Source organism: Ruditapes philippinarum, unplaced genomic scaffold, assembly GCF_026571515.1.
Source record: "Ruditapes philippinarum isolate M1 unplaced genomic scaffold, ASM2657151v2 ctg134_1_1_1_1, whole genome shotgun sequence".
NCBI lineage: Eukaryota > Metazoa > Mollusca > Bivalvia > Venerida > Veneridae > Ruditapes > Ruditapes philippinarum.
Window position 1 is genome coordinate 608,140 of NW_026852258.1, and position 12,915 is coordinate 621,054.

Below are 12,915 nucleotides of genomic sequence, written 5' to 3' on the forward strand. Positions count from 1 at the left end.
TGACGATGAACCTTGTTTAATACTGAAATTTCTTTTACAGGCCAATACTGTGCAGCAGTCTATAACATGTTTTACAACTCAAGCCAAACCTAAACCAGTAGCTGCAATAGCCCCACACAGGTAAATAATATTTTATATACTAGCCAGTAGTTTATATAGCCCCACACAGGTAAATAATATTTTATATACTAGCCAGTAGCTGATACAGCCCCACACAGGTAAATGATATTTTATATACTAGCCAGTAGCTGATATAGCCCCACACAGGTAAATGATATTTTATATACTAACCAGTAGCTACACTACAATACCCCACAGAGATGAACAATATTTTATATACTGTAACTAATGCTATGTAATGTAGGAACTTTGCCCTTCATTAAATTACAAAAAAAAAAACTCTACATTTTATAAGATGCTTGATACTTTTACTTTATTTGAAATCCAGTTTTGTTTTGAAGAAGTATCTCACAATAAATAGCTTAATTCTACTTTGATTTAGGTCTCCTGAGAAGACCAATGTTCAGCCTTTACAAAGGTCCGAGGTGAAAGGAATCAAGAGGAAATCTGATGAAATGGAGAATAATTGGAACATGAATAATGTGTCTGATTTATTCTCATCATTTAATGATGAATGTGATGATGACTTTGATGATTTTGATGCTGCTGCACCAGATTCACCGGCTTTTAAGAAAAGTCTGTCAAGTAGAAAAAAGGTTTGATAGTTATTGGTTTCCATTTAGTCTTTATTATACATGTATATCAGAATATGGCCCATATTGTTTTAGAGCTACACTTGGCCATTGAATAATAAAAATCCTGAAAGAGCTGGATTATAGGATTTAGACATTTTCTAAAAAGATTTATGCTCTCTTTACATGAAGTACATTTAATTGAACTGTCTATCTGTTAGCCTAAACAAGGTTAGCCTAAAGTTGGATCTCTTTTAAGTTGTACCTGTACCAATGGATTTATAATATATTATTTTATTACTCGAAATAAAGAAAAACAAATCATACAGTCAACATACGTGTTTATTTTTATACGTTTTACTTTCATTTATGTAGTACTACAGACAAGCTGTTATGACACGACAAAGTTTGAATGGGATATTATTGGCCGCTCTAAATATAAATTCCGCCGACCGAAAGAGGAGTAAACGTGTAACATGTAACCAAAAACACACAAATTAAAAAACCAATGCAACTAGAAACCAATGCAACTAGAAACCAAATGACCCTCTAACTGACCCTTTTAAATGGAGACGAACTACTTTAACTTAACCTTGCTAGCTAACATAAGTTTTTGACCCCATATATATAGGAACTGCGTAGTGAGAGAATCATAAATATACAACTGCCGTAACGTCGGTCCAACGAACACCGCATCACCATTCACGCCCACGACCGGTTGACCCAGGAAGTAGACGAAAACGGTGACCCGGGGCCCGTAAAGGGAAAGCAAGGCAGTGTAATCACAGCGAGGCAAGGCAAAGCAAAGCGAGCAAGAGCAAAGCTATATAGGAATCACCAAGTACTAGGGCGAAACCTATTACTGTCCAGTCAACACAACGACTGGTGAACCTATGATATCTCTCCGCAGTACCTATTTAAAATATCGTAAAGTTCGAGACCGACGGCATACCCCACCCCCAAGCGGTTACCCCAGCCCAGAGATAGGAGACACAGCCGGGTCCCACTTCACAAAAGCTAATTTAATACAAGACTGAATTAGCCACGTCGGCTCGTCTTCCGGTCGACAGAATTTTACCGCTTGAATTAAATGAGCGACAGAAAGTAGAAAATAAAAAAAAAAATGAATGTAATATGGTAAATACACAATTTGAATCCTATTCAACGAATGTGTTTTAAAAGTAAGAGCATTTGACAAAGCAATGTACTAATATACGATGTACATATAAAAGATATAATTAGAGTCTTTATACATAATAAATGTCCTAAGATGTTTCAACAGTGTTCACAGAAACATTGTCTTTCGCCGTTAAACTAACACAATACATATTGTGAGCTTCCAATTTCACAATGCAAAAGTTCCATCTCTACACTGATACAATATGATAAAATAATAAAACATTTCAAAATGTTCCCTTCTAATCTACTGTCTATGTATCACACAAGTCACAGCTACGGCCGCAGTCTGCTGACGTCAAACATTTATCCGGCTTTGTCCCATCGCTCTTACAGGTAGTTTATACAATGAAAGTTTACAGAAGACAGAACCTGGAATATATAAAATACTACGCCAGCAATATTGTAATTAACAAAGTAAGGTATCATGATAAACACTGTACAAGTGATATTTACAGCACACTGTATATTTTATTTACTATAGTGAAAATTCATGTACCAATATGAGCTTTTGATTTCAATGAGTTCCGAATGACAATATTTATAAAAGTAAAAAATACATATCAATGTAAAAGAGGGGTGTGGCGGGTGGGAAACGTTTAAGCATATAGCGAATACGGCTGTTGAAAGCAAGTGAGAGGAATGCACGAGGTTCCCGAGTCTTATATAGCCGTGAGAAAGTGGCGGGAATTTTAGCGATCAGTCAAGTAGAACAATATCGTACTACCTAATGTGTTAAACACGTTTAACAAATACCCCTTGCTAGCAGACGATTTCAATAAAAAATAACCCAAATTATTTAAATGCTGAAAATAATTTTATTTATTTTATTACTCGAAATAAAGAGAAACAAATCATACAGTCAACATACGTGTTTATTTTTATACGTTTTACTTTCATTTATGTAGTACTACAGACAAGCTGTTATGACACGACAAAGTTTGAATGGGATATTATTGGCCGCTCTAAATATAAATTCCGCCGACCGAAAGAGGAGTAAACGTGTAACATGTAACCAAAAACACACAAATTAAAAAACCAATGCAACTAGAAACCAATGCAACTAGAAACCAAATGACCCTCTAACTGACCCTTTTAAATGGAGACGAACTACTTTAACTTAACCTTGCTAGCTAACATAAGTTTTTGACCCCATATATATAGGAACTGCGTAGTGAGAGAATCATAAATATACAACTGCCGTAACGTCGGTCCAACGAACACCGCATCACCATTCACGCCCACGACCGGTTGACCCAGGAAGTAGACGAAAACGGTGACCCGGGGCCCGTAAAGGGAAAGCAAGGCAGTGTAATCACAGCGAGGCAAGGCAAAGCAAAGCGAGCAAGAGCAAAGCTATATAGGAATCACCAAGTACTAGGGCGAAACCTATTACTGTCCAGTCAACACAACGACTGGTGAACCTATGATATCTCTCCGCAGTACCTATTTAAAATATCGTAAAGTTCGAGACCCGACGGCATACCCCACCCCCAAGCGGTTACCCCAGCCCAGAGATAGGAGACACAGCCGGGTCCCACTTCACAAAAGCTAATTTAATACAAGACTGAATTAGCCACGTCGGCTCGTCTTCCGGTCGACAGAATTTTACCGCCACAATAAATTTCTTAATTTATTCCCCCAAAAATTCTTAAGACCTTTTACAAATTTTTTAAAATTGCATCCCGTAAGTAGTCCAAATAAAATTCTAACCCCACTTCATTTAAATGTATTCCATCTTGGCGAAAAAAGGCAGTTTTCGAATCGATATCAGGCTTAACCAAGTCAAACTTGCCCAAACTACTAACAAGCTGGCGGCCTATTCTATTTATCCTTGACCTTTTATTTTCTAAAATCTTATAGGCACTTGGGTCGGATCCCCAGACCCGTCGTGGTAAAATGTCAACCCATATGATAATTGTGGTTGGGAAAGCCTCTCTTAAGTAGAGTAATTCGCTTCTCATGACGTCCTTAATTTGTAAATTTGAAAGATTAATTAAATCGTTTCCCCCTAAATGTATTATGATAATTGAAGGAGGAGAAGAAAGGAGAACCTTCGCTTCAATCTCGTGACGCAAGGAAGTCCACTTCAGGCCCCTAACCGCTAACCATTCAATAGTTCTGCCTGGAATGCGAAGATTCGGTTTCCTGTATTCTTGTGCTCGAATACCTGCCCAGTAAGGAATAGAATCTCCCAGGACCCAAATATCAGCGTCTGATTGATTCACCCGTGGATCCACACAATCCTCCAGAACGTCAGCACCCCTCTTGTTACCACGGCTATTGCTGGTAAGAACCTGGTTCGAGGACTGACGTGTCCGAACTCCTGGCCGACTTGTGGATTCTGTTCTTTTGCGACCTCGTGGCATTTTGCTGAGTTTCACATAAACGTTTAAGCATATAGCGAATACGGCTGTTGAAAGCAAGTGAGAGGAATGCACGAGGTTCCCGAGTCTTATATAGCCGTGAGAAAGTGGCGGGAATTTTAGCGATCAGTCAAGTAGAACAATATCGTACTACCTAATGTGTTAAACACGTTTAACAAATACCCCTTGCTAGCAGACGATTTCAATAAAAAATAACCCAAATTATTTAAATGCTGAAAATAATTTTATTTATTCCATTCATTAAATGTATTTTCTTCCATGTCATACCAAGTATATGTATGTTTTTCTTTTCATTGTTTAACGATGATGATTTTGTAATGCTTAAGTCAATTAAAATATAATTTTATTTTCCCGTTCTGTATAATTTACATACTTGTTAACCAATACAAAGCCCATGATGTTGAAAAGTTACATGAATTGGTTATTGACAAGGATCAGGGCCAGGAGCGTTTATGCTAACTAGTATCATGTGTGCAATTCCTCCCTTGTTTCCTACTAAATTGCAATCAAACTTTTATAGTAAAATCACAAAAAAATTTGTTTCCCTTTGATAGTCATAGTCATTCAATGTTCCCCTTCAGAAAGGAACCTGCCACCATTTTTCACATTATTAATTTAGTTTACAACATTATATGATACATGTGAACCAGAAATCAGTTACTTGCATATTTAAAATGTTAGAACTGGTACAGAATGTAGGAAGACAAGATAGGTAGTAGCCTGGTGCCAGATAATATACTAGATTTACAAAATGACAGTAAACATTTATCAGGTTGTTTTTATATTCCTTACCAAGCAAACCATTTTGAAATTTGTTTTACCATTATATTTTAGTCCCCCATTGTAAAGACAGATGATGTGATTGAAGAGAGTGATGATGATGATGAAATTATTGCACCGAAACTTAAGAAAAGACGGACGTTAGAATTCTCGGATGATGAAGATAAAAGTACAGGAAATCAGACAGCAGGTTTAGTTGCTTTATTATATTCTTAATCAGTGTTTATTTTATGACGGGGAGGGGGAGATTCACTCATATCTTTGAGAATTCCCCCCTATTTTTTCAAAGGCAGGGGGAAAATTTTACAGAGAAAGAAGGAAAGAAATCAACAAATGTAATAAATTCTCACTTTTCGATAAAAATCCCCCCTGTTTTTCAAAGCCTAGAAAGACACTGCTTCATTATAAGCTACATGTACATCAATTTAGAATCCAATGAGAAACAAATTGTTGAAAATAATTATTATCATATACACCAGTTGAAGTAAAGAAACTAATTAAGGTTTTTTTTTTAACCTCAATTATTGTAATTATGCACCTGTCATTTGTAAACATGAATACCAATCTAAAGGAATATCAGGGACTTATGTATATGCAATATAGGAATAAGATATTGTTATTAAACCTGGTATATAGCAAGCTTATATGAAGACCATATTGTAACTTCACACATGTCTGAGATTATAATTGATGGTCACTGTCCATGGCATATGACTCTGATTTGACTTTTGACAGATAAATAGTCCTTTGTGATCTTAGAAAATTCCTAGTAAAAATTTTGAATGCAATATCAATCTTCATTACTTAAATTTTGAATGCAATATCAATCTCCAAAACTAATGTACATATTCTAATTCACCTAAACCTAAATTCATGCCTTTTGGATCATAATTGTCACTTTTGAAGACCCATAACATTGAAATGGAGTTTGGCAAAATTATGGCCCTTTGTGAACATAAAAAAATAAAGCAGTAAAAAATACCAGGGTCACTATCAAAGACTTTTCACTATATCATGTTTTTTTTTGTTTTTTTTTGTTGTTGTTTTTTTTAAATGAAATCTGCCTCTTAATTTCTACATTATCCAAAGTCTTGTGTTCTTATAAGTACTAAGAACAGTAGAACATACTGTCTAACAGACAGCTCTTGTTTTTTGTATTTGTCTGTAGACATTTTGATTTGCATAAGGAAAACAAGTTTAATACTACTATTTATAATTATTCATCTTTTTTTTTAAAGTAGGTGAAAACAATGGATCTTGCCCAGATACACAATCGGTGAAATGTTCAACTGACAATGATCTCATTGAGTTACAGATCAAGCTTCTGAAAGTCACAGATGAAATTTGTGAGCTTGTTGGTCACATGACTGTTGCAGATATGATGTCATGTTTTAAAAGTAACTTCCGTCATGTACAAGACCTTCTTTTAAAAAGGTAGGCATGAATTTCATTTTGTTAAACTTCTCAGATCACAGAAATCCTAATCTAACATTAAGTTATCCTAGTTCTCTTTAAAGAAATAGTTTAACAATGTTTAGATCAAGTTAGGCCCCAGTGGTCAAGATTTTAAGTATGGACTAAAGACTTATTGTTCTTAATCTTAAGTTTTCTAATTCGTCTTAAAGAAAAAGTCAGTATTACCAAATATTTGAATTATCTTGAAAACTGTAAATTAGTTTAACAGAAACTTCATAATTTGAACTTGATTAATATTAGAATAGAGAAAATGGAAGAGGATTCTACATGTATATTTAGATGATTTTATATGTTGTTTGATAATAAAGTATATTGTATAACCAGGTAATTGAACTAAATGGCCAGGTTTCAGATTAAAGAAAAAGTCGACATAATTTCTTCATCTGTTCTTCAGATCAGGTTTAAAACAGCAGGCTGGCACTGCAGATCTATTTCAGAAACAGACTCTTCAGTTTGGAGATAAAAAACCTTTAGTTCAACATGATTCTGTCAGGACAGCGGACAATACAGTACAATATAGACAGAAGACTGTGACTCCTGTGAGTTTGAACAAAGTTCGTCAGCAACCTATCACCAGTACTGTACAAAAACCATCAGCTACCTCACGTTTATCAAACAATGGCGGTAAATTGGGATCGCCAATTCCATGTGGTGACAGTTTCTTTGAGGAAGATGCTCTCTTGACTCAAACACATGTAAATTTCATGTCCCGATTTAATAAACATTCAATGAATGGATCACTCGATGTTTCTAGCACTTCAAGTACTACCTCCACCCCTGTGTCATTTCCTAGACCGAAATCAACCCCATTATGTTTAAGTCAGAAAAATAGTGTACAAAACTACCCTGAAAATACTCCAAAAATAAATTTCAATAAATCAAATAATGTTATGAACATTTCTTCTGACGCATCATTTATTTCTCCTAACAGACCAATCATATCGCACCAAAACTCTGTTAGACAATCAACATCAGTTGCTAATTCAGGTGGTTGTGAACCGGACTTGTTTGATAGTATTGATGAAGAGATGAATCTTAACATGGCGGAGGACTTTGATTTTGGGTACAAGATTTCTAACCAGTCTGTTCCCGCTAAACAGTCAGCGAACCAGTCTAGAAATAATGGTGTAAATGGAGATAATGTTAGCTATTCAGTTGAGGATTTTTCAAAGGATGAATTAATTGATGACTTTGACGATGATGATGAAGACTTTAACCAGATTGTGTCATCACAAGAAAGTTTACCGCAGATTTCAGTGTTAAAGAATTCTAGACATTCCATCGGTGGGTTGTTTTGTTTTATTTTCATGATTTATTATACATAATTCTCTTTCATTGTCATTCATAAAAGATGTTTGGATGTAAGAGATGTATGTCCATTTCCCAGCTGGAAGCCAATATCTAAGTTTGATAATGGTACCTGATTATTGTATAGAGGTCATGCTGATTGGGTAATGAATACAGTCTACTCCACTTATAAAGATCGGTTTTAACGAGATACCGCTTACAACGTACATTCTACTGTGTCCCGGCCTTTTTCCTTCTATTTTCCTTTCATTTTTTATCGTTTAAAACGAGATCGGTTTTAGCGCGATATCGGTTACAACGTACATAATTTCGCCGACACGTGTGCATTTTGAGGTCACTTCATTCGCACTTCGTCTGCAACAGTTTGTCACTTTGAGAAAAACAATGATGACCAATAACAATGGTCAATTAAGGAAGAAATTATTGACGCGGGACGAGATAATGGGTCGAGCAATTAGCGATCAAATGTGTCAGCCTTGTTTTGTCGGTGTTCCGTGCTAAATTGTCCTTAAGGTGACGAAATGTCATAACAAAATAATTTCATTGAGTCATCGTATTTCTTGCGGTGTTATTCGGTGTTCGTGAGAAATGTTCTGCGTGACTTTTGAAAACGAATTTTAAATTGTTCATATTAATGAAAAAATACACGCGGTTAGACGTAGGTTGTGTTTTCATGTTTTGTTTAAATTCTATGATAGCTAGATATATTTATATGCATGTATATCTAAATAAAACAAAACGTCTGATTGCAAAGAGTTACCTCCCATTATATACTCTTCAAAAAGGATGAAAGCGAAAGTAGAAATAAATGATGCTCGACGTTGTCGGATTTCTCAATTGGTTCTGTCCCGGTTATAACGAGACCCGGTTATAACGAGGAATCATCCGAAGTCCCGACAATCTCGTTGTATCCGGAATGCACTGTATTTAGTCATTAAATATTGTTTGTCAACATTGGAAAAGCTTTTAGTCTTAAGCCTGCTCCGGTATCAGTCTGATAATGTACTTGTGTATCTGATACTATACAGATGGTCACTTGGTTTTTCCCAACCAGTACAGATACCAAACTGCCTTATGAGCTTTATGTAAATGAGATGAATTAAAACCCAACTGCAAACATAGATATCTTAATTATTAATGCATAATCTTTTCTTATAAATATACAAAAATGTAGCAACAACAAAAATTTGGGATATCATACTGGATCCAATTTTACAATACATTGCATATTCAAAATACATTAACAACAAAGTGGGCATTATGAAAATAAGAATCTTCTGTTTATGATAGGATCAGCAAGAAATTCAACAAGTTTAGTCAAAGAAACTCCTGAAGAGAATAATGAATATGCAGGTTATGCATTTGATCACAGTCGAGAAATGGTGAAAGTATTTAACATGGTGTTTGGTCTTCAGAAATTTAGACGTCATCAGCTGGAAGCTTGTAATGCTGCTCTTCTCCAGAATGATACATTTGTTCTTATGCCCACAGGTAAAGAAAATATTTACATTAATTTTGTCATACATTGGTGTGAGCTAACATGATTACCACAATAAGGAAAGTGGTTGTTCTAGTTCACGTACCTAGCAGTTACAAGTTTTGAGTTCTGACCTAAGCTGTAAAACTTTTTACTGAGCTATTTATCAAATCTCAGGATTTTCATTGGTTAGTGTACATCCTGTGCTGGTTATTGACCAATCAAATACTTAAGATCTGAGTTTTAGCACAGAAAATTTCTTTATTAGAGTTAAACTTCAGAACTAGAATAAAGTTTGACTATCCGAAACTTTGTGGATGCTATCTTACTCACCTATGCATCATTGTAACACTGGTTAAAACTGGCTAAACTGTCACTAGTATATGAAAAATGAAATACAAGGAACACCTATCTAACTGTAAGACTTGTAAGGTGTTAAGGACTACATTATTGTCAGATACATCGTGTATAGTGAAATTTTTTTATCTTAACATTTCAGGAGGTGGGAAAAGTCTTTGTTACCAGTTACCAGCCCTTGTTTCTGGTGGTGTTACAATAGTTGTCTCCCCTCTTAGAGCCCTGATTCAGGATCAAGTTCAAAAATTGAATTCTCTTCAGGTGAGAGTAAATTTTCACAAGGAATGTGTGAAGTTCTTGTAATTTTTGTCTATACTCATATATTTCTTAGGAAAGGTACTGATGTCCATTACTCTTGTATGGGCTCTGTCTAAGTCACAATCCTTTAAACTGTTGTTTGAATGTTTATTAATTTTTCTAGTATTGTCAAATACTAGTACATGTAGTTGCAATTCTTAAAAATGGAAATGCCTCTGTTAAGAGATTATAGAAATTTCAAGATCTCTAATCCACCATAGCACCAAATTTAGTAGTATTTAATTCTCAACACGAAAATTTATTGGAAATCAGTGATCCAAAATGATCAAAAGAATATATCTTCTGAAATTAATTAGATTCGTTTTATTTAGTTATAAATGTGAATTGTTCATCATTACAATTTTTTTGTCATGCAGACTCTACTAACATGTTTATCTTCACTGAAGTTTAAGACAATAATTGTAATATAGATCTTTTTATAAGGTAATATTTAGGTAATATAAAGATGGTTTTATAAATGTAGGTACCAGCAGGACATTTGTCCAGTGATGTAAGTCTAAGTGAAGCTGACATGCTCTACAGAAAGTTATACAAGAGAGTGCCAGAGATACGGCTACTTTATGTTACACCAGAAAAGGTAAGTTGTTACCCTTCACTGTATGTTTTATATAGAAATGTATTATACATTCATTGATATAGAAGTTAATTTATACAATAGGGTTCACACAGGGCAAAAAGTCTTTGAATTTCGTGGTTAGTCCTTGAAAACTCCTTGAATTTTTTTATATAGATATGTATTATACATTCATTGATATATCAGTTAATTTATACAAACCAGTCTTAATAAACATCACATTTAAAACTCAAATTTTAAAATATAGGTGTCCAGGCTAGAAAGTATAAAGCTGTAAGCCCACAAAGTATGAAGGTATAAGGTCACAAAGTATAATGTGAAATAAGGACTGATAGCAAATTTATAGAATTGAAAACAGTACAAGATTGTTAAAGTATTTTGTATATATTTCAAAATTTGATAACTTTACCAGTAAATATATTTATAATTTATTTTTATATTCGATTGCTTTATAGCTGTCTGCAAGTGAGAAGTTATTGAGTGTTTTAGAGAACCTGTACAGTAGAAAAGTGTTGGATAGATTTGTTATAGATGAAGCTCACTGTGTCAGTTCGGTAAGTGTTGATTTTAAAGCCCTTACAAGATGAATAGTTACATCTTAATGTCTTAGAACAAGGGCCAGTAATAACAGATGTATGCCTGCATTGGAAAGTCATGCCAGCCTGTACTATGTCAACCATGTTTATGTCAGTCATACAGTTCATCCAGATTCGGTACCATTTACTACTTAATTTTTGTACTTTGGAATTGAAATCTGTTAAAATTTTATCAGATTGTTCATAATTTAACTCAAATCTTTTATGCAAATTTAGCAAAGTATGGGATATTAATGATATCGTCAAGCAAAAGAATGATTCAATTAACAATAAAGAGTAGGGGTTTTTTTTAGTGAAAGCAGAACTGTAAAGGTCATTTATATGGTGACTTTCCAGTTTTACTGGAATTCCTGCATGATCAAGGCATACACATCCTAATGCAAATGTATATTGTACAAGGATGGAATAAGAACAACATGTATATTGTTACCTTCTTTGTTTATATAAGAATATCTCCAGTAGTGTTTCTGTTAACAGTCTATACATGGATAAGCTTCAAGTCACGTCTACATTTATTGTATTTAGATAAAAAGAGTAACTTGTAACTATTAAGTATTGTAGAGAGATTTGGATGAAATTAATTTCCTAGAAATAAACTTATAGTAGTTTATTATGAACATGTTGTCATCAAAATAAATGAACTGTTGGCTTATACAATGTTAAAGCTATGTATTTATTTCAGTGGGGACATGATTTTCGACCTGATTACAAGAAGTTAGGGGTATTAAAGACAAAGTTTCCTGGTGTTCCACTGATGGCACTTACTGCTACAGCCACTATGAGAGTTAGAAAAGATATCTGTCATCAACTTCACATGAAAGATCCTAAATGGTGAATTTATCTTCTTTTTATATCAAAGAAAAGACAAAAGACAAACATATTTGTACATACAAACTGTAAGAAAGCAGCTCTTTTGCTAGAGTTTTGAATTTTATTCTGCGATGAAATGGCATAATTTGTAAAAGAATTTATTGTAGGAAATGTTGAGTTACAACCTTTTCCTATACTTTTGTTTCTTCATTGAATTCAGATAGTGTTAAATGTAATAACTTCTCTTTGGATGTAGTTTTTATGCCCCCACTACTTGGTGGGGGAGGGGGGGGGGAGTATAGAATGGCCCTTGTCCATCCCTCTGTCACACTGTCAGTCCATTGACTGACAATGACAAAAAAGTGAAATGTTAGGGTATTCATGTCCTATGGACACATTTCTTGTTTTAAAGTATGCAAAGCCAATTTTTTGTAGTGTTAAATTGTTAGAGACTGGATTTAGAATGAAGAGAATTTACTTCAGTCAGTTCAGGTAGAAATAAAACAAGGTATTAGCAATGTCTCTTGAAAGTTAGTTTCTTCTTGTTTTCAATTACTTAATACATTTGAATATAATTATATACTTAAATAATTTTTCTGTATACAGGTTTACATCAAGCTTTAACCGGCCAAATCTGAAGTTTGAAGTTCGACCTAAGAAACCTTCAACAGCTACCAATGACATCATTAAGATGATCAAAGATGATTTCCCTGGGAAATGTGGAATTGTTTATTGTCTTTCAAGGTAAACTTTACTAATCTTTGTACAGCAAATGTTTGTTTAATATTATTTCCTGCCCCTACATGGACTGACCAATTATGGCATGTTGCTTCTGTCTTCTCTGTTTATTTGTCTGCATACAATTCAAGTTTGCCATGACATCTTCATTTCATAAGATATAGCCGTCCAGGTTTGACAGAAAATATCTTTGAATTAGAGCTTCATTTGGATTTTTTGACTATTA

At 34.3% G+C, this 12,915-nt stretch overlaps 1 protein-coding gene across 2 annotated transcripts in view; it reads left to right on the forward strand.

Moving 5' to 3' along the window:
- Nucleotides 1-12,915, forward strand: part of LOC132754701 (recQ-like DNA helicase BLM) — a 39,343-nt gene that overhangs the window by 12,861 nt on the left and 13,567 nt on the right. For both annotated transcript variants that reach the window (XM_060745372.1, XM_060745382.1), the window contains 11 exons: nt 41-120; nt 503-716; nt 5,090-5,225; nt 6,274-6,469; nt 6,906-7,795; nt 9,110-9,310; nt 9,796-9,914; nt 10,435-10,548; nt 11,001-11,099; nt 11,824-11,972; nt 12,558-12,695. In XM_060745372.1, coding sequence (XP_060601355.1) covers nt 41-120; nt 503-716; nt 5,090-5,225; nt 6,274-6,469; nt 6,906-7,795; nt 9,110-9,310; nt 9,796-9,914; nt 10,435-10,548; nt 11,001-11,099; nt 11,824-11,972; nt 12,558-12,695 — 2,336 coding nt within the window. The remainder of the gene's footprint in view (nt 1-40; nt 121-502; nt 717-5,089; nt 5,226-6,273; nt 6,470-6,905; nt 7,796-9,109; nt 9,311-9,795; nt 9,915-10,434; nt 10,549-11,000; nt 11,100-11,823; nt 11,973-12,557; nt 12,696-12,915) is intronic.